Source organism: Pan troglodytes, chromosome 2 (assembly GCF_028858775.2).
Source record: "Pan troglodytes isolate AG18354 chromosome 2, NHGRI_mPanTro3-v2.0_pri, whole genome shotgun sequence".
NCBI lineage: Eukaryota > Metazoa > Chordata > Mammalia > Primates > Hominidae > Pan > Pan troglodytes.
The window spans coordinates 109,069,464-109,089,586 of record NC_086015.1 but is presented as its reverse complement, the minus strand read 5'-3'; the positions used below and the strand labels follow the sequence as shown (position 1 = coordinate 109,089,586).

Genomic DNA, 20,123 nt, shown 5'->3' with positions numbered 1-20,123 from the left:
GTACAATGTTTTCATAAACTTTTTTTAAGGGCAGCATTAAGTTGAGGTTTTCGTGATCAGCCACCAAGACATACGTTGATACATACATAACATTGTTTGTCTTAATATATGTTACCATAAAAATTTGCATGCATATAGGTGTTTATTTCTTATCTTCATTTTTTTCCCTTGTGCCTACAGACGAAATCTCACAAAACTGTCCCTTATCTTCAGTCACATGCTGGCAGAAATCAAAGCAATCTTTCCCAATGGTCAATTCCAGGGAGATAACTTTCGTATCACAAAAGCAGATGCTGCTGAATTCTGGAGAAAGTTTTTTGGAGACAAGTAAGTAAAAATCATTTTTATAGCTGTGGATCTGTCTTTCAAGGGTTACTGTATCCTCCCTCCAGTTGGATATGGTATATATTTTACTTGAGTGTTTTGTGAATGTATTTTATTATTTTTGATAAGCATTTTGATTGATTGGTAATTTTTATAGTCACCAAAGGTACGCCTCAATAATGCAATAGTTTTTTAGTCACTAAGTAAATATTATACAATGTTATTTATTTCATGAGCATTCATTGAGTTTGTTCTGAGAAGCAGAGGTATGTAAGAGTCTTTATACATGAGAAGCTGATAACTTCTTATAATTTAATATGTACTTAATATACAAAATAAAGGGTAGAAGGGCATAGATACTTTAAAAAATGGCATAAGTAAATTGCTGTGACAATTTAGAAGGGAATAGTTGCTTTGGGATCAGTGATCAGGGACTGCTTCCTGGAGGAGGTGGTATGTTAAGCTTGGTTAAGATCTGAAATCGAGGTGAGAGAAGGCCCTGGCACCCTGAGCCAGCCTTTCTTTGTTTTACTGCATAGAGATTATATATGTGTGAACAAGATATGAGGATAATGTTATCACAAAGATGTAGTCTGTTGCAAAGTAGTTAAAGATGTTTTCTCTTAGGTATGCCCTACAGAGACACAGATTCTGGTGAGCTTGGTAGATAATGGAATTGAATATCTAAAGTCAGCATAATTTATATAAAAGTTGCAAAACTTTTTTCATAAATGTCTCAGTAAAATGATCAAGAATGAGCATCAGGAGGCAAGTGGTTTCCCCAGTAACCTTTTAAGAATTACCTTTAATGAGAACGCATCCTCAGAATGTCCTAGAATGTAGGCAAAGCCCTGGCTAAGTAAGTAAGGAGGAAGTGTGACTGCTTACATAGATTATTGTTTTAATGTTGTCTCAAAGGTCTGTATTTGTCCTTTAACTGATGAAATTAGACATAAAAATTGTTAATATACACTTTTTTTTAGTACTTTGATATGTTGAACTGCAATATTGGTTTTCCTTTGTTTGTTTTTGTTTTTTCTTTACAAAGTACTATAGTTTACTATAGTCACCACCAAGATTGGAATATACCTACATAGAGTAATGTACATTTCATTAAGCACACAATTTTTTTGGCATCCAAAATATTAAAGCCTATTTCCCACATTGTACTAAAATGTATTCTGAATTATTTTTAGGCACTAAAGGAGAAAATGCCATTGTTGCCATTAACATGGAAATTCTGTGTTGTAGCAATCTAGTTATTTATAATGTTCATATATTCATTCAGAAATGAAGAATTTAGAAAAAAGTTTATCCTTATCTGAATTAGAATAACACAGACAGCTAAGACTATATTAATTAAATATTTATTAATTGTAGAAAGCAGAACAATCTTGCCAGGTTCAGGGTGTAGGAACTGAGAGGGTTTGTTTCCTGTAGTTGCAGTTCATGTATTAACATTGTAAGCTTAGTTCAAACAGTCGGTAATCTTCAAAATAAACTTTCTCTTAAAGTTTTAAGAAAATATATAGGACAAATTGATTATGGGTATTTCTTTTTGAAAACTGAAAATTCTGGTGAGTTATAAAATTGTTTACTTGTCATAAGGTCAATAAAAAATGGAAAGATTGCTCACAGGTTTTTTTTAAGAGAGGAGTTTACTTTGCTGGTACTTCAAGCCACAGAAAATTATGCATTTGAGACATCTTTATTTCCCTTTATTTATAACCACAGACATCAAGGGGCTGAAATTTCTGTTCAACTGCTACATGAGTGAAATCACTACTACATCAAATGAGGGATTCTTGAAATAGTGATTAGATACTTTCCCTACCTCCCAAGTCTTTTCACTTTTGTCTGCTGTTTTTACTGAATTGAGAAAGCTGCTTAATTTTTCTTTAACACTTTTAATTTGTGGATGACTGCCAAATTTCATGCTCCTTTTGGAACTTATATGCATTACCATAGTCATACAAATTAATTATTCCTTTATTAGATAATTGGAGAAAGTATTTTTTATTCTTCCTAGGTTTTTACCTTGTGGTTCCATAATATTTTATTGAATGAATGGACATATGCATGAATAATGTGTATCCTTTCGAAAGGTTGAATTTTTTTTTCCATTATGCTCTAATACTGTTTGTATTTTCCCAAAACTTAGTTCTCCTGTGGGAGCATGCCTGTCATTTATCTCACTGTTCATTGAGGCCATGTAAGAATGCCTTTCATTTAGCCTAACCAGTGCCTTTAAACTTGAAAACAGCATTCTTTCCTAAAACAGAACCATTAATCCATTCATGAGGGCAGCGCCCTCAAGATCTAACCACCTCTTGAAGGTCCTACTTCTTAATACAGTCGCAATGGCAATTAAATTTTAACATGAATTTTGGAAGGGGCATTCAAACTATAGCACTGTTGTTTTTGAAGACATGGTAGTGCTACCCTCTCTGCTCAGGGCCCAAGCCCAGCAGCCAAGAGGCACTGCCTGCCTTGTGGCCCAAGGGGAACAGTAACACATGTATCATGGCAAATTTGTTGGGAGATTCTGTTTATGGTCAATTTTTATGCAAATGAATATATTTTAACAATGCAGTCATGCTTTTCCTTTCATAGTCTGTTGACCAGGAGTTAGAAATCTGTAGGAAAAGAAAAGTGACATTATTGAATAAATGTGTCTAAGTATGTTCAGCAAAATGAGACCAATACTAAACTGAATCTTCACACTCCGGAATAATAACTTATAATCCAGAAACTTTAAGCATGAAGCTCGAAAAATATATTACTAGCGTTAAAAAAAGAAGCACATCAATGTGATTAGACTCTGGGTGACAGTCATTTTTCTTAGCGAGTCAGGTAGCAGCTTGTGACTCATTTAAGTACTTTTTGACATTGAGAAAAGTGATTGATTGAAGTGGTGATTTATAAGATTTTAGTGCACTGGTCACCTGAGCAGTGCACACTGTACCTAATATGTAGTGTAGTCTTTTATCCCTTACCCCTCTCTCACCCTTCCCCACCACGACCCCAAAGTCCATTATATCATTCTTATGCCTTTGTTTGCTCATAGCTTAGCTCCCACTTCTAAGTGAGAACATACGATATTTGGTTTTCTATTTCTGAGTTACTTCACTTAGAATAATGGTTTCTAGCTCCATCCAAGTTGCTGCAAAAGACATTATTTCATTCCTTCTTATGGCTGAGTAATAGTCCATGGTGTAAATATACCATGTTTTCTTTATCCGCTTGTTGGTCTATGTGCACTTAGGTTGGTTCCATAGCGTTGCAATTGCAAATTATGCTGCTATAAACAAGCGTGTGCATGTGTCTTTTTCATATAATGACTTCTTTTCCTTTGACCAGGTATCTGGCAGTGGATTGCTGGATTGAATGGCAGTTCTACTTTTAGTTCTTTAAAGAGTCTCCATACTGTTTTCCATAGTGGTTGTTACTAATTTATACTCCCACCAGCAATGTAGAAGTGTTCCCTTTTCACAACATCCACGTCAACATCTATTGTTTTTAAAGATGTTTAACAACATCTATTGTTTTTAATTATGGTAATTCTTGCAGAAGTAAGGTGGTTTCTCACTGTGGTTTTCATTTGCATTTCCCCGATGATTAGTGATGTTGAGCATTTTTTCATATGTTTGTTGGCTGTTTGTATATGTCTTTTGAGAAATGTCTATTCATTTCCTTTGCCCACTTTTTGATGGGATTATTTGTTTTCTTCTTGCTGATTTGTTTTAGGTCCTTGTAGATTCTAGATATTAGTCCGTTGTCAGAAGCATAGTTTGCAAGTATGTTCTCCCACTGTGTGAGTTGTCTGTTTACTCTCCTGATTATTTCTTTTGCTGTGCAGAAGCTTTTTAATTAGGTCCCATTTATTTATTTTTATTTTTATGCATTTGCTTTTGAGGTCTTAGCCATGAATTCTCTGCCTAAGCTAATGTCTAGAAGAGTTTCTTTGATGTTATCTTGTAGGATTTTCATGGTTTCAGGTCTTAGATTTAAGTCTTTGATCCATCTTGAGTTGATTTTTTAATAAGGTGAGAGATGGGGATCCAGTTTCATTCTTCTACATGTGGCTTGCCAGTTTTTCCAGCACAGTTTATTGAATAGGGCATCCTTTTCCAAATTTATGTTTTTGTATGCTTTGTCAAAGATCAGTTAGCTGTATTTGGCTTTCCTTCTGGGTTCTCTGTTCTGTTCCATTGGTCTATGTGCCTGTCATTATACCAGTACCATGCTGCTTTGGTAACTATAGCCTTGTGTTGTAATTTGAGGTCAGATAGTGTGATGCCTCCAGATATGTTCTTTTCGCTTAGTATTGCTTTGGTGATATGGTCTCTTTTTTGGTTCCATACGAATCTTAGGATTGTTTTTTCTAGTTCTGTGAAGAATGTTGATGGTATTTTGATGGGAATTGCATGGAGTCTGTGGATTGCTTTGAGCAGTGTGGTCATTTTATTCTTCCCATCCATGAGCAGGTGATGTGTTTCCATTTGTTGTGTCATCTATAATTTCTGTGTTTCAGTGTTTTGTAGTTTTCCTTCTAGAGATCTTTCACCTCCTTGGTTAAATATATTCCTAAGTATTTTATTTTATTTTTTTCAGCTGTTGCAAAGGGGATTGAGTTCTTGGTTTGATTCTCAGCTTGGTTATGTTGGTGTATAGCAGTGCCACTGATTTGTGTACATTGATTTTGTGTCCAGAGACTTTACTGAATTCATTTATAAGATCTGGGAGCTTTTTGGGTGAATCTTGAGGCTTTTCTAGGTATATGATCATATCATCAGTGAATGATGACAGTTCGACTTCCTCTTTTCCAATTTGGATGCCTCTTCTTTCTTTTTTTTTATTGGATTGCTCTGGCTGTGACTTCCAGTACTGGGTTGAACAGAAGTGGTGAAGGTGGGGATCTTTATCTGGTTACAATTCTCAGGGGGAATGCTTTCAACTTTTTGCCATTCAGTATGATGTTAGCTATAGGTTTGACATATATGGCTTTTATTACTTTCGGGTAAATCTCTTCTATACATATTTTGTTGAGGGATTATAAAGGGGTGCTGTATGTTATCAAATGCTATTTCTGGGTCTATTGAGATGATTATGTATATTTTTAAAATTTCTGTTTGATGTGTCACATTTATTAACTTACATATGTTAAACTGTCCTTGTATCTCTGAAACCCACTTGATTGTGATGTATTAGTTTTTTGTTGTGCTGTTGGATTAGTTAGCTAGTATTTTGTTGAGGATTTTTGCATCTTTGTTCATCAGAGATATTGGTCTGTAGTTTGTTGTTGTTATGTCTTTTCCTGGTTTTGATATTAGCATGGTAGTGGCTTCATAGAATGATTTACGGAGGATTCCCTCTTTCTCTGTCTTTCAGAATAGTTTCAGTAGGATTAGTACCAATTTGTCTTTGAATGTCTGGTAGAATTCAGTTGTGAATCTGTCTTGTCCTGGACTTTCTCTGTTTGCATTTTTAAAATTACTGATTCAGTCTCACTGCTTGTTATTGTTATTGGGTGGCAGTAAACCTTACCCAGCTCTCCTGCAGTTGGTGAGGCTGATCTCACTCCCACAGTGCTCTGCTAACAATGCTTGGTTTAGATCCAGGTAGTCTATAGACAGAACTCAGACCTGCCCCAGGTCATAAGCTTCTCCACATAGAAAGCTGCCATGGCTTTCAAAAAGCCATGCCCCTCTTCGTCTTCCCAGGCATGGCCAGGCACCCAGCTCCTATGCTCCTGTCTGCAGCACACTTCGCACTTGCCGCAACTCCTCCCTCCCCATTCTGTTCAAGGGAATTTGTTCCACTCGAGATTATATTACAAAATTCAGTTGGGAGGTTCTTTCACCCTGTGTCCTTTCCCTGAGCTCATTGGCTGACCAGAGGGTCCCTGTGAGATATAGTCAGGAATAGCTTCCCTGGGTTCATGCTGGAGATTGGGAAGTCCTGCTGCGGCTCCTACTTTTTTATTTCCCTAAATCTGTTCCAGCTATTGGAAGGGTAAAGGGCTTCTCCAGTGGCCTGGATTTTCAGATTCCCTGGTGGGGATGTGTACTTGGAGGCAGGCTCTTCCCCTCTCGCACTCTGAGGACTTAGGAGTTTTTCACCTGTCTCACGTAGTAGGCTGTAGCCTCCCAATTCTTTCACAGGGTCTGTGGATTCTGTTTTCCTAAGTTCCTGCATTGGTTCTTTGGGAAAAAATTCACACTGAATCTCTGCACATTATTCTGTCCTTCCAAGTGGGAGAAGCATGCTGACACTGCCTCCAGTCTGCCATCTTGAAAAAAACAAAAAACAAAAATTAGCATTGAGAAGATTTAGACATAAATTTCCAAACAAATTATAATTCAATTAGAAACACAGATTCTAACTCTTGAATCTTCTTACATAGCCTCTCCTCTCCATACATAAAATTCTCTTCTTCAAATTTAAATTCATGCTCTGCATTACCCCAACAATCTTCTGATTAGTCTTCCTATCTCCAATAACAACCTATCCCATTGTTCTTAGGGGACCAGTGAGCTGTCTAAAAAGCAGAGCTAATCATTCCAGTCTTTCGCTTGAAGTGTTTGCATGAATATTAATTCTAGGTTAAAGTCTAAAATCACATTAAACATCACAAGCTTTAGAAACTTTTTCGCTGGCTTCTTTTTTTCTACTTATCATTTCGGTATACTTAACTCATCTGCAAAGAAACAACTCAATACTGTTCATATTTCCCAATGTATGTCTCATTTTTTACTCCTCATTGTCTTTGTTTTCGTATGTTGCATTCACTGCTTGGATAGGCAGTCACCCATGCTCTATCCAGTGTTGCCACTTTGAAAGCTTTACTTTAGTACCCTAATGGATATCCCTACTCTGTGCTGCCAGGTACCTGAGCTCACATCTGTCATAATATATTACAGTGAACTGCTGACATGCCCCCATTTCTCAATTGAGAGGTTTCCAATAGACTGGAAAGTTTCTTTGGAGGCAGAGACTGCATCTTACTTATTTTTGTGTTTTTGAGCCTGACACATTTCCTGGAATGTTTAGGCAATAATAATTTTTTTTTTTTAGGTGGAGTTTTGCTCTTGTTGCCCAGGCTAGAGTGCAATGGCGCCATCTCGGCTCACTGCAACCTCTGCCTCCTGGATTCAAGCGATTCTCCCGCCTCAGCCTCCCAAGTAGCTGGGATTACAGGCATGCACCACCACGCCCGGCAATTTTTTTTTTTGTATGTTTAGTAGACGTGGAGTTTCTCCATGTTGGCCAGGCTGGTCTCAAACTCCTGTCCTCAGGTGATCCACCCGTCTCAGCCTCCCAAAGTGCTGGGATTACAGGCATGAGCCATCACGCCCGGCGGCAATAATTGTTAACAGACTACGTGAATAATTGCATAGATGGATGATGTCTATCCTCTAGTCTCAATTTCCAATGACTTCATTATATATAAATTGATCTCTTTTTAAATAATCAGTTCCTACATTTCTATTCCTTAGATGCCTCTCTTCCCTCTTTCTTTTCATCTGTCTCAGAATTTTGACACCTTTCTTTAAGTTCAGTTCAGAAGTCCACTTTTCTGAGTTTTTCTCATTTATATACACCCTTCTACGTGATCTATGTTAATTACTCTATACTTTGGTTGCTGTGGTATTTTAGACACATTTATATTGTAAAATGTGTTTACTATGTAGGTCTTTCTTGCTTGATTGCAAGAGTCTTCAATGACTTTCTATGCAAAAGTTGGTGAAAACAGACACATTTATTAGAGTTATTGTATGTCAGATTTTGTGTTCAGTGCTTTCACATATACTAGCCTCATTTTCAATATAATCTTTACTTTGTAAATGGTTGTTGAATGAGTCTTTTACGTACCATATACATTGTAGACATTTAGTAGTTATTAGTTGAATGTATGAGTATAGGATGCAACTTTTCTGCCATTTAAGCTCTCTCTTCCTTTACTTATGTTCTGTTCTTCAGTCAAATTGGCTTATTTGGCTCTTTCTGGACACATCAGCAATTATAGGTTTCTATGTCTTTGCTTATATTGCTCCTTCTACTTGAAGATTTTTATAATCTCTGGCATAACAATTCTTACTAATCCCTCAAAGATAATTTTGCTCATAATTTTTCCCATTAGTGTTATTACTAGATCTCTTCTTAAACTTCGCTAAGCTCTGGCTTATCTTGTGCATTTACTATTTTTATGGTTTTATTACAAGTATTTGTCTAGTTGTCATACTTCCCCCTAGACTATATGCTCCATGAAATCAAGCTTATTTATTCATCTTTGTATTTCTAAAGTAGCTCAGCACAATGTTTTATATACAGGCTTTCAGGAACCATTGTACATTTAATTCAGATGAGTTGAGAAGTAGAGGAATGTGCATTAGCATGTGTATGTATGAGATGGAGCCTGCTTGCTTGATTGATTGGGAGACAGCATACTTAGGGTTTGGCATGCAGGCTCTGCAGCCAGGTTATCTGTCCCTGGACAGGTTCTGACTGCAACATTTACTCACTTTGTGACTTTGGGGAATCTAGTTGGTTTTTCTATGCATCTTTTTCCTCATTTATAAAATGTAGATGATACTAATAATACCTACCATCAATGGTTGTTATGACGGCTTAAAATAGCTAAACCTTACCTGTAAGGCACATAAAACTGTGTCTAGCATATAATAAATATTCTATTTTGTGGAATAATTAACCAATTGAAACCTTTAAAAGTGGTCCAAATTCTCTAAATAATGTAATTTACATTTGACTTTGTATGATGGAGGTTTCATACTCTGTAGCAATCTAAAAGCAAAAAAAAAAAAAAAAAGAAAGAAAAAGAAAAATTTTAAAAATTATTTTATGTGTATCCCGAGATGAAGGTAGAATTGAAAATAAGAAACTGTCTTGGTTACCACAGGGGGAAAGTGGTTTATTTATAGCTCAATTTATTGCCTCTATGATTGATTTCCTGCAAAAGCGATAAGGGCCTTCTTTGGTTTCCCGTATTTTCCTTTCACTTTTAATATGAAAGGAAGGAAAATACTTTCTTTACCTTTCCAGCGAGTGAGATATATATTCTTCTAGCATATTAACTAGCTCAGTTTTCCCTCTAGGTAAAGAAAACACAACCTAATTATATTAAATTAAAAGAAGCGGTACACAGTAGAAATTAAGAGTTTTTACAATGAAAATTTTTAGCAGATACTCTAAAGAGAAAGAAAAAAGAACTAAAGTAGGATTCAAAGAATCACTAGTTAATATTTCTACTAGTTAGCTACCTCCCTTTGTTGCCTGTTAAAAAAAAATTTCAGGTATCTTTATGTCAATAAGGAAAATAAAAACTTACATATCTACTGGAGGCCTATTTTGTTCAATTCATTGTAACAAGATACAAAACAACTAAGATGCCAATTGTAATTTTCTACCTATAAGCAATATTCAGTTTGGGGAAGACAGGATATAAAAAGAAGATAAATACTTAAAATCAGCTCTGTAGCATTAGAAAATCACATAAAGAATATCACAAATAATAAATTAATTTACTAGTACATGCATACCTCAGAGATACTGTGGGTTTAGTTTGAGACCACTGCAATAAAGTACATCGCAATGAAGTGCATATTGCAATAAAGCAAGTCACATAGATTATTTTTGTCTTCCTAGTGAATATAGAAGTTGTATTTATACTGTACTGTAGTCTGTTAGGTGTGCAATAGCATTATGTCTAAAAAAATATATGTACCTTAACTAAAAAAGAATTGCTAAAAAATGCTAACAATCAGCTGAGCCTTCAGTGAGTTGTAATCTTTTAGCTGCTGGAGAGTTGTGCCTCGATGTTCATGGCTATTGACTGATCATATACTGAAAGTTAAGGTGGCTGTGGCAATTTCTTAAAATTAGGCAGCAGTGAAGTTTACTACATCAATTGGTTCTTCCTTTCATGTAATATTTATCTATAACATGCAATGCTGTTTGATAATATTTTACTCACAATAGAGTTTCATTCAAAATTGGAGTCAGTCCTCTCAAACCCTGCCACTGCTTTATCAACCAAGTGTCTGCAATATTCTAAATCCTTTATTGTAATATCAGCAGTGTTCACAGCATCTTCACCTGGAGTAAATTACATTTAAGAAAGCACTTTTTTGCTTTTCTATAAGAAGCAGTTTTCGTCTGTTCAAATTTTATGAGATTTGCATCAATTTAGCCACATATTTAGGTTCTACTTCTAATTCTAGTTCTCTAGCAAATTCTACATCTACAGTTACTTCTTCCACTGAAGTCTTGAAATCCTCAGAGTCATCCATGAGATTTGGAATTCACTGTTTCCAAACTCCTGTTAATGTTGGTATTTTGACCTCCTCACTTGAATCATAAATGTTCTTAGTGGCATTAGAAAGGTGAATCCTTTCCACGAGGTTTTGAATTTTCTTTGCCCAGAGCTATCACAATATATGACAGCTATAGCCGTAGGAAATGTATTTCTTAAATAATAAGACTTGAAAGTCAAAATGGCTCCTTGATTCATGGGCTGCAGAATGAGTACTGCGTTAGAAGACATGAAAACAACATTAATCTCCTCGTACATCTCCATCCAATCTTTTGGGTGATCAGGGGCATTGCCAATGAGCAGTACTATTTTGAAAGGAATTGTTTTCTCTACACAGCATATCTCAGCAGTAGGCTTAAAATATTCAGTAATCCAGGTTTTTTGTTCCATTTGTGGAGCACAGGAAGAGTAGATTTAGCGTAATTCTTAAAGGACCTAGGATTTTTGGAATGGTGAATGAACATTGTGTTCAACTTAAAGTCACCACTTTTATTGGCCACTAACAAGAGTCAGCCTGTCCTTTGAAGCTTTTTGTTTTTTTAAATAAAGAACAGAAATTTATTTCTCATAGTTCTGAAGGCTAGGAAGTCCAAGATCAAGGTGCTGACAAATTGTCTGGTAAGGACCCACTTCCTAATTTACAGATGGCCAAACATCTTTTTGCAATATCCTCACATGGTAGAAAGAGTGAGCAACTATCAGGGGGCTTTTGTTTTTTCTTTTTCAACCTTTATTTTGGAGGTTATTTAGGGGGTACATATGCAAGTAATTGCATATTGCATGATGCTGAGGTTTGGGGTATGATTGAACCCATCATGTAGCTTTGAAGCTAGGTATTGACTTCTCCCTAGCCCTAGCATTTTCTAGATAGCATTTTCTTTCATCTTAAGGCTGTTTCATCTACATTAATTATCTGTTGTTTTGTGTAGCCACATTCATCAATGATCTTAGCTAGATCTTCTGTATAACTTGTAGCTTCTACATCAGCACTTGGTGCTTCACCTTGCACTTTTATGTTAGAGAGAGCTTCTTTTCTTAAACCCCATAAACAAATTTCTGCTAGTTTCAAACTTTACTTCTGAAGCTTCCTGAATTCTCTTACCCTTCACAGAATTGAAGCGAGTTGGGACCTTGTTTTGGATTCGGCTTTGGCCTAACAGAATATTGTGGCTAGTTTGATCTAACCAAACCACCAAAACTTTCTCCATATCACCAGTAAGGCTGTTTTGCTTTCTTATCATTCATGTGTTCACTGAAGTAGCATTTTAAATTTCCTTCATGAACTTCTCATTTCCATTCACATCTTGGCTAACTGTTTGGTGCAAGAGGCCTCACTTTTGTCCTATGTCAGATTTAGACATGCCTTTCTCACTAAACTTAATCATGTCCATAATTAGATGTAAAGTGAGAGACTTGTGACTATTCCTTTCACTTGAGCACTTGAGGTCATTTTAGGGTTACTATTTGGCCTGATTTCAGTGTTGTTGTGTCTTAGGGAATAGAAAGTCCCCAGGAGAGGGAGAGAGAAAAGAGAACAGTGTTGGTGGAGCAGTGAGAACATATACCATTAAGTTTGCTGTCTTACATGGGCATGGTTCATAGTGCCCAAAAACTATTTGTTTCACACAAAAAATACTGTTTTGAAACTGAAAAACTGGGAATGATGGCAACAATAGGTATGAATTGTGATATGACAGCAATTGGCTAGACCTGTGTGCCAGCTGTTTTTCTTAGATAATCTCTCTTCTAATTCGTCACAATCCTTTCCTGGACGTCTTTACTAATTTATATTATATACCTGGTCCCCAGATATTTGATTTTTTAATATCTGAAAGCTATTTGGAACCACTGGACTAATAGTGTGTGCCCCTGGATTTATAGAGGTCCTGGTCTTAATCCTCTAAACATTTGTTCTCTTCTCTGCTGGATGTGTCTACTTGGGTCAATAAAGAGAGAGAAGGTCTCCTTCTAGAGCAAGGATCTTAAAGCCTTGTAAAATAGAGGTAGTATTTCTCCCTGGGTCAAAGGATATGCATTATCCATTACAAAATATTTGGGTTCCTTAAGTTCTAGGTTCTACTCCAGAATCAAACCCACAGTGTATGCAGATGTCACCTGGCCCTCTTTCCATCTTTTAGGAGAATTTGTGTTTAGGGAACAAGGGCAAGAAAATGCTGGTACTCTAGCCACTGCTCTTGCTGTGAGTAACAAAGTCCTTTGACTCTGACCCAGTCCTTTGACAGCAACCCAGTATCTTCTGCCACTATACATGAAACTGTGATAGGCCAACTTCTTAGCTTGCAAGAAGAGTAGAATCTCATTCTTTGGTTTTTTAGAATCATGTTCTGCTGGTAGAGAAAGTGTGACTTAATAGCAAAGTAAATAAAACTTACTTATATTAGTCTGTTCTCATGCTGCTGATAAAGACCTACCTGAGACTAATTTATAAAGAAAAAGAAGTTTAATGCACTCACAGTTCCACATGACTAGGGAGGCCTCACAATCGTGGTGGAAGGCGAAAGGCACTTCTTACGTGGCAGCAGTTGAGAGAAAATGAGAGCCAATGTGAGATTTATTTACTACCACAAGAATAGTTTGTGGGAAACCACTCCCATGATTCAAATACCTCCTATTAGGTCCTTTCTACAACATGTGGGAATTATGGGAGCTAACAATTCAAGATGAAATTTGGGTGGGGACACAGCCAAACAATGTCATTCTGCCACTGGCCCCTCCCATATCTCATGTCCTCACATTCCAAGACACAATCATGCCTTCGCAACAATCCCCCAAAGTCTTAACTCATTCCAGCATTAACTCAAAAGTCCACACTCCAAAGTCTTATCTGAGATAACAAGAGTCCCTTGCACTTATGAGCCAGTACAATCAAAAGCAAGTTAGTTACTTCCTAGGTACAATGGGGATACAGGCATTGGGAAATACAGCCATTCTGAATGGGAGAAATTGGCCAAAACAAAGGGTCTACAGGCCCCACACAAGTCCGAAATCCAGCGGGCCAGTCAAACCTTAAAGCTCCAAAATGATTTCCTTTGACTCCATGTCTCACATCCAGGGCACGCTGATGTAAGAGGTGGGCTCTCATGCTCTTGGGCAGCTCCACCCTGTGGCTTCGCAGGGTACAGTTTCCCTCTTGGTTGCTTTCATGGGCTGATATTGAGTGTCTCTGGCTTTTCCAGGTGCATGGTGCAAAATGTTGGTAGATCTACTATTCTGGGGTCTGGAGGACGGTGGCCCTCTTCTTACAGCTCCACTAGTCAGTGCCCCAGTGGAGACTCTGTGTGGGGGCTTCAGCCCCACATTTCCCTCCCACACTGCTCTAGCAGAGGTAGGGCTCTGCCCCTGCAGCAGATGTCTACCTCCACAAGGGCCCTGCCCCTGCAGCAAACTTCTACCTGGATATCCAAGCATTTCCATACATCTTCTGAAATCTAGGCAGAGATTCCTATACCTTAACTTCTTGACTTCTGTGCACCTGCAGGCTCAAACACCATGTGGAAGCTGCCAAGGCTTGAGGCTTGCACCCTCTGAAATAAAAGCTTGAGTTCAACATTGGCCCCTTATAGCCATGGCTGGGATGCAGGGCACCAAGTCCTGAGACTGCACAAAGCAGCAAGGCCTTGGGTACAGCCAATGAAACCATTTTTTCTTCCTAGGCCTCCAGGCCTGTGATGAGAGAAGCTGCCGTGAAGACCTCTGACATGCCCTGGAGACATTTTCCTCATTGTCTTGGTGATTAACATTTGGCTCCTCCTTACTTATACAAATTTCTGCAGCCAGCTTGAGGTTCTCCTCCGAGCATGTGTTTTTCTTTTTTATCACATTGTCAGGCTGCAAATTTTCTGAACTTTAATGCTCCGCTTCTTCTTGAAACATAAATTCCAATTCCATATCATATCTTTGTGAATGAATAAAACTTAATGCTTTTAACAGTACCCAAGTCACCTCTTGAATGCTTTGCTGCTTAGAAGTTTCTTCTGCCAGATGCCCTAAATTATCTCTCTGAAGTTAAAAGTTACACAGATCTCTAGGGTGGGGCAAAATGCTGCCAGTCTCTTTGCTAAAACATAGCAAGAGTCACCTTTACTTCAGTTCCCAACAAGTTCCCCATCTCCATCTCAGTCCACCTCAACCTGCACTTCATTGTCCATATCACTATCAGCATTTTCGTCAAAACCATTCAACAAGTGTCTAGGAAGTTCCAAACTTTCCCACATCTTCCTCTCTTCTTCTGAGCCCTCCAAACTGTTCCAACCTCTCCCTGTTATCCAGTTCCAAAGTTGCTTCCACAGTTTTTGGGTATCTTTACAGCAGCACCCCACTCTACTGGCACCAATTTACTGTATTAGTACATTTTCATGTTGCTGAAAAAGACATACTCAAAACTGGGTAATTTATAAAGAAAAAGAGGTTTAATGGGCTCACAGTTCCATGTGGCTGGGGAGACCTCACAATCATGGCAGAAGATAAAAGGCACATCTTACATGGCAGCAGAGAAGAGAAAATATGAGAGCTAAGCAAAAAGGGAAACCCCTATAAAACCCTCAGATCTCATGTGGCTTATTTACTACCACAAGAATAGTATGTGGGAAACTGCCCCCGTGATTCAATTATCTCCCACCTGGTCCCTCCCACAACATGTGGGAACTATGGGAGCTACAATTCAAGATGAGATTTGGGTGGGGAAACAGCCAAACCATATCATTATTAAAGTCAGTGTTTAGGGGGTGGGTGCAGTGGCTTATGCCTGTAATCCCAGTATTTTGGGAGGCCAAGGCAGGTGGATCACTTGAGTCCAGAAGTTCGAGACCAGCCTGGCAACATGGCATAACTCTGTCTCTACAAAAAATACAAAAATTAGCTAGGCATGGTGGTGCACACTTTAATCCCAGCTACTTAACGAGGCTGAGGCACCAGGATCACTTGAGCCTGGGAGGTCGAGGTTGCAGTGAGCCAAGATCATGCTACTGCACTCCAGCCTGGGTGACAGAATGAGACCCTGCCACAAAACAAAATGAAATGAAAAACAAAAACAACAACAATAAAGTCAGTGTGTAGGTATTTACATTTCGGTAATAGACTGCTAATGATTGATCTTTCTATTCTTCCTTATTTTAAATGTTGGTTATTAATAGGAAATGCAGTAGTTGTTTTTCTTGTATAGATTTGTTTTTGTTTTGTTAATCTTTAATAACAAAGGAGTTATTTAAAATATCAGTAGTTTTATTAAAAGGACTTTTTGATGGATTTAATTATGCACAACAATATATGCAGAGTTTTTTCTTTCAGGGTTTTAGAAATGTTATCAGAAGCTCTTTATTTTTTGCCTCAGTTTATCTTATACATCTAGGAGACTTCACTCATTGGTTGTTAATTTAATTGGCTCATGTTGAGAGACTTACAAGGAACTTTGTTTTATTATTGACTTTTTTTTTTTGTTTGTAATTCTGAGCTCTTATTGCTAAAGGGAGGATCATTTTAAAGCCTTACTTAAACCTCTCTTTGGCAGCACTTTCTAGAGTATGAATTTTTTTATTTTATTTAATCTGATTTCAGCATATCAAAGGTATCTTGCATAACCCATGAGCTGCTGTATCTCATGAATTTATCCTGTATTGGTGAACTTTCAGAGAATATATACTGAAGAACAGTTGTACTTTAGAAAGAAAAGAACAAGTATTCATTGTTTAAAACCTGAATCTTTCTATTTTTTACAGTCAGTGGCTTCTAAGTGGAAAAATTTTTAATGGAATTTTTACACATTATTATGGATTATACTTGCAGCTTCTCTTCCTGTTCCTTTCCACTAATGAACTTTATTTTCTAAGCTGGAAAATAAATAGAATTATGTACAAATAATTTTATGACTACAGCAAATTTATTGTTTATTATGTTCCAAGGTTAGGATGTGAGACCAGAAGTTAGAAAGCATTAAATCTATCATGTGAACAAAATAATTGAGAAGATTAGAAATAATACTAAAGACACTATTTCCTGTGTTCCTGCAATCTTATAAAAATATGATTATAGATTTAGGCTGCAGAATATGAATATGTGAAAGATACTTGTCCACTATACAGAGAAGTAATGATGGCCCCAGCTGCCCGTCTGGAGTGGCTGCTGCAAAGGTGCTGCAGTAGGGGAGGCATGGCCAGGGCTGTGTGCTCTATGGAGCAGGTGGGATCTGGGAACAGGCAGGAGCCCCACCCTCTTCTGAGTTGGTGGGGTTGGAGCCCCATGCTTCCAGGAGCAGCTGCAGCTGTGGACCTGGGCATCCCTACACTCTTGGGGGCCCAGGAAGTCCCCCTACCCCAGCAGGCTTGGAAGTGCCTGCTCCTGCTGTCTGGCCTCACCCTGCTCACAGTGCCTGCTCTGGGATGGAGCAAAGCTGTGGCCAAGCCTGGGCACTGTTGTGACCTGGCTGGGTGTGCACACACTCAGGGTGGCGCTGACATGCCAGCCCCCTGCCACCGCATCCCTTTCCAGACTTTGGGACCAAGGAGCACTGGAGGGAGGCCGACGGGGTTGGGCTGAGGGTAGCTCCACATGGGCCTGCAGGTGACCCTCCACAGAAACAGCCTGTAGATGACATGATTGGTGGCAGCAGGAGGCAGACAGGCTCATGGGTGGAAAGGGGCAGGTCCCCATTGAAGCTCTACCTTCAAGACAGGGACAGCCTACAGCCTCAGGGCCGGGCTGTCAGTTCCTGGTGGAGTTCACAGTGGGAGTGGAAACTTATGGAGCTTTTTCTGGGCCTGCCCTTGGACCAGTCAGCACACACTTCCTTCCTTCTGAGCCCATGAAAAACTCCAGACCCAGCCAGAGTCACACAGACATCAGACTACCAGCTACAGGAAGAAGCTACCCAATTTGAGTCTCTTTGACTCCTTGGGATGATCTGCCTGCAGAAAGGAGCTACCCACTCTGGGTTTCCTGAGTGCTGTTCTGCTGCTCAGTAAAGCTCCTTTCTGCCTTCCCACCCTCCAGTTGTTTGTATACCTCATTCTTCCTGGACACGGGACAAGAACTCAGGGCCTGCCAAATGGCAGGACTGAAAAAACAGTAACACAAACAGGGCTGAAATGTGCCCACCCTCCACCCCCTTCACTCCCCACATTGTGGGCAATGAGAAGGAGAGAAGAGCTGTGGCCCTTTGGGGAGCCCACACCTACAGGCTACCTGAGCTAGGCTGTGAAGCCCCATTTGGGGGTCTGCAGTTTCTGGAGTCTCCAAGCTTTTGGGTGCCACTGGTTCCCCTCCTCCAGACACAGGTGCCCACAGTGGAAGCCACTTGCTGTGCATCAGATCCAGCCACTGGCTTGCCCAGAGCCGGTGCCTGTGCTGGTGCTTGGAGCTGCCCGCCCTGCTACATCAGCCAGTGTGCTTGGCTGTGCGCAGTGGCTGGACTCCACGCTCACTTGTTCATGCACCACTTGCTGCTCCGCATCTGACTCATCCTTGGCAGGTGTGGGATCTGTGCTGGTAGTGCATGGTGAGCGTGGCCTGCCAGGTTGAGTCAGTGGAATGAGCCCAGCAGGCCTGAGCAAAACTTGGGTAATGGCGCAACCAATCACAGAGGTTTCTGGCTGGAAAAGTGACACACAAACAATAAGCGACAGTAGTGCTTATCTGCACTAGAGACAAAGTGTTATGAGCTTTTTGACAAATAAAAATTATGCAGCATAAATACCCAGCATCTGTGTCTTTATCAATGTCAGGAATTTTCATGTATAAGGAAGAGTGGTTCAATCTAATTATGAATATCCTTGGTAACTATGGTTGCCATCCTATCAAAGATGACTTGCTGTATGGTGACTATGTGACCAGAGTGTTTTGATATGCTGTTTCTGTGGGTTGCTGGAAAACAATTGCTTTTCCCTTATTGATAGAACAGCAAGAGTAATAATGGTCCCATAAGAATCTATCTTCATATTCTTAAAAAATGGAGTCATGATAAAAGAAGGTTGGATTTAAGGAATAACTGTATACAAAATGTCAACAGATTTAGGAATCACAGCGCTAATATTTTGTGTCCATAATGTAATCAAAACATATCAAATATGTTACAAATATCCTATTATCTTCTGAACAAAGCTTGCCCTCTGTTTAAAGATACTGACATTGAACATATCTTAGTTGATCAAGGTGAATTTTCTGACAACATTTACATAAAATTAGAAATAGAGTTGGGCTGCTGAATATAGAACATATTTTCTTTTTGTTTAAAATGAGGATGACAGTATATATTCCTGAGCTACAATGGATCTTAAACACCTGCCACCACTAATACCACAGCAACAAAACAAACCAACAATAAACAAACATGTTGATTTCCTTGTTTGTATTATGGTAGTTACTTTGTTCATTTCCATGTATCTGATTTTTAGTCTTAGATTTTTAGTGTAATATTTTTTAAAATTTAAATATATAATTGAAGTTTAATGTACATGGGGAAAAGTACACAAATCATACATATAGAGTGAGAAATTTTTATGAAGTAAACATAATCCATGTTTACAGTATGTATCCATGTTTATCTGCTACCCAGATAAAGTAGTAATACCTTGCTGCCTGCATCTTGGAAGACGCCCTCTCTCAGCGCGTCAGAAAGTCGCACATAGTCACCACCCAGTAGTTCTGATACATGCCATCATAAATCATACATAGTTGAAATCATACTAATTATACTCTTGGAAAAAACTGGCTTCTTCCTCTCTTTATGTTTATAGAATTCAACTCTTTACTTGCATGTAGCAGTACTTTGTTCATTCTCCTTCCTTCATTGTATAGCTGTACCACAATTAACCTATTCATTCGATTATTTATTTATAAATTACCCAGTCTCAGGTATTTCTTTATAGCACTGCTAAAACAACCTAACACAGAAACTGGATATATAACATCAATTATAATTTATAAAGAGAAGAGGTTTACTGGGCTCTTGGTTATGCAGGCTGTACAGGCATGGTATTAGCATCTGCTTGGCTTCCAGGCAGGCCTCAGAGAGCTTTTGCTCATGGCAGAAGGTGAAACAGAGCCTGCATGTCACATGTGGTGAGAGCAGGAGCAAGAGAGAGCAAGGGGGAGGTGCCGTGCATTTAAACAACCAGATCTTGTAAGAACTCATTGTCGTCAGGATGGCACCAAGGAGATGGTGCTAAACCATTCATGGGAAATATGCCCCCATGATCCAATCACCTCCCACTGGGCTCTACCTCCAAAATTGAGGATTACAGTTCAATATGAGGTTTGGGGGGAACAAATACCCAAACTCTATCATCCAGTGTTTATATATGGGTACATAAGTTTCTAAAATTTTAGTTTTGTTCCATCTATTTGTTTATGCTTGTACCAATGCCACATTGTCTTAATTAATGTAAAGAGTACATACTTGTTAATGTTCCTAGTGAAGATTACCTTTTTTGTTCTTGACTCTTGCATGTCCCAT

At 38.6% G+C, this 20,123-nt stretch overlaps 1 protein-coding gene across 21 annotated transcripts in view; it reads left to right on the top strand.

The window, feature by feature from the left end:
- CBLB (Cbl proto-oncogene B) overlaps nucleotides 1–20,123 on the top strand; it is a 212,095-nt gene that overhangs the window by 93,300 nt on the left and 98,672 nt on the right. For all 21 annotated transcript variants that reach the window (XM_016941587.3, XM_054680843.2, XM_054680846.2 and 18 more), the window contains one exon: nucleotides 181–327. In XM_016941587.3, the coding sequence (XP_016797076.1) occupies nucleotides 181–327 (147 nt within the window). The remainder of the gene's footprint in view (nucleotides 1–180; nucleotides 328–20,123) is intronic.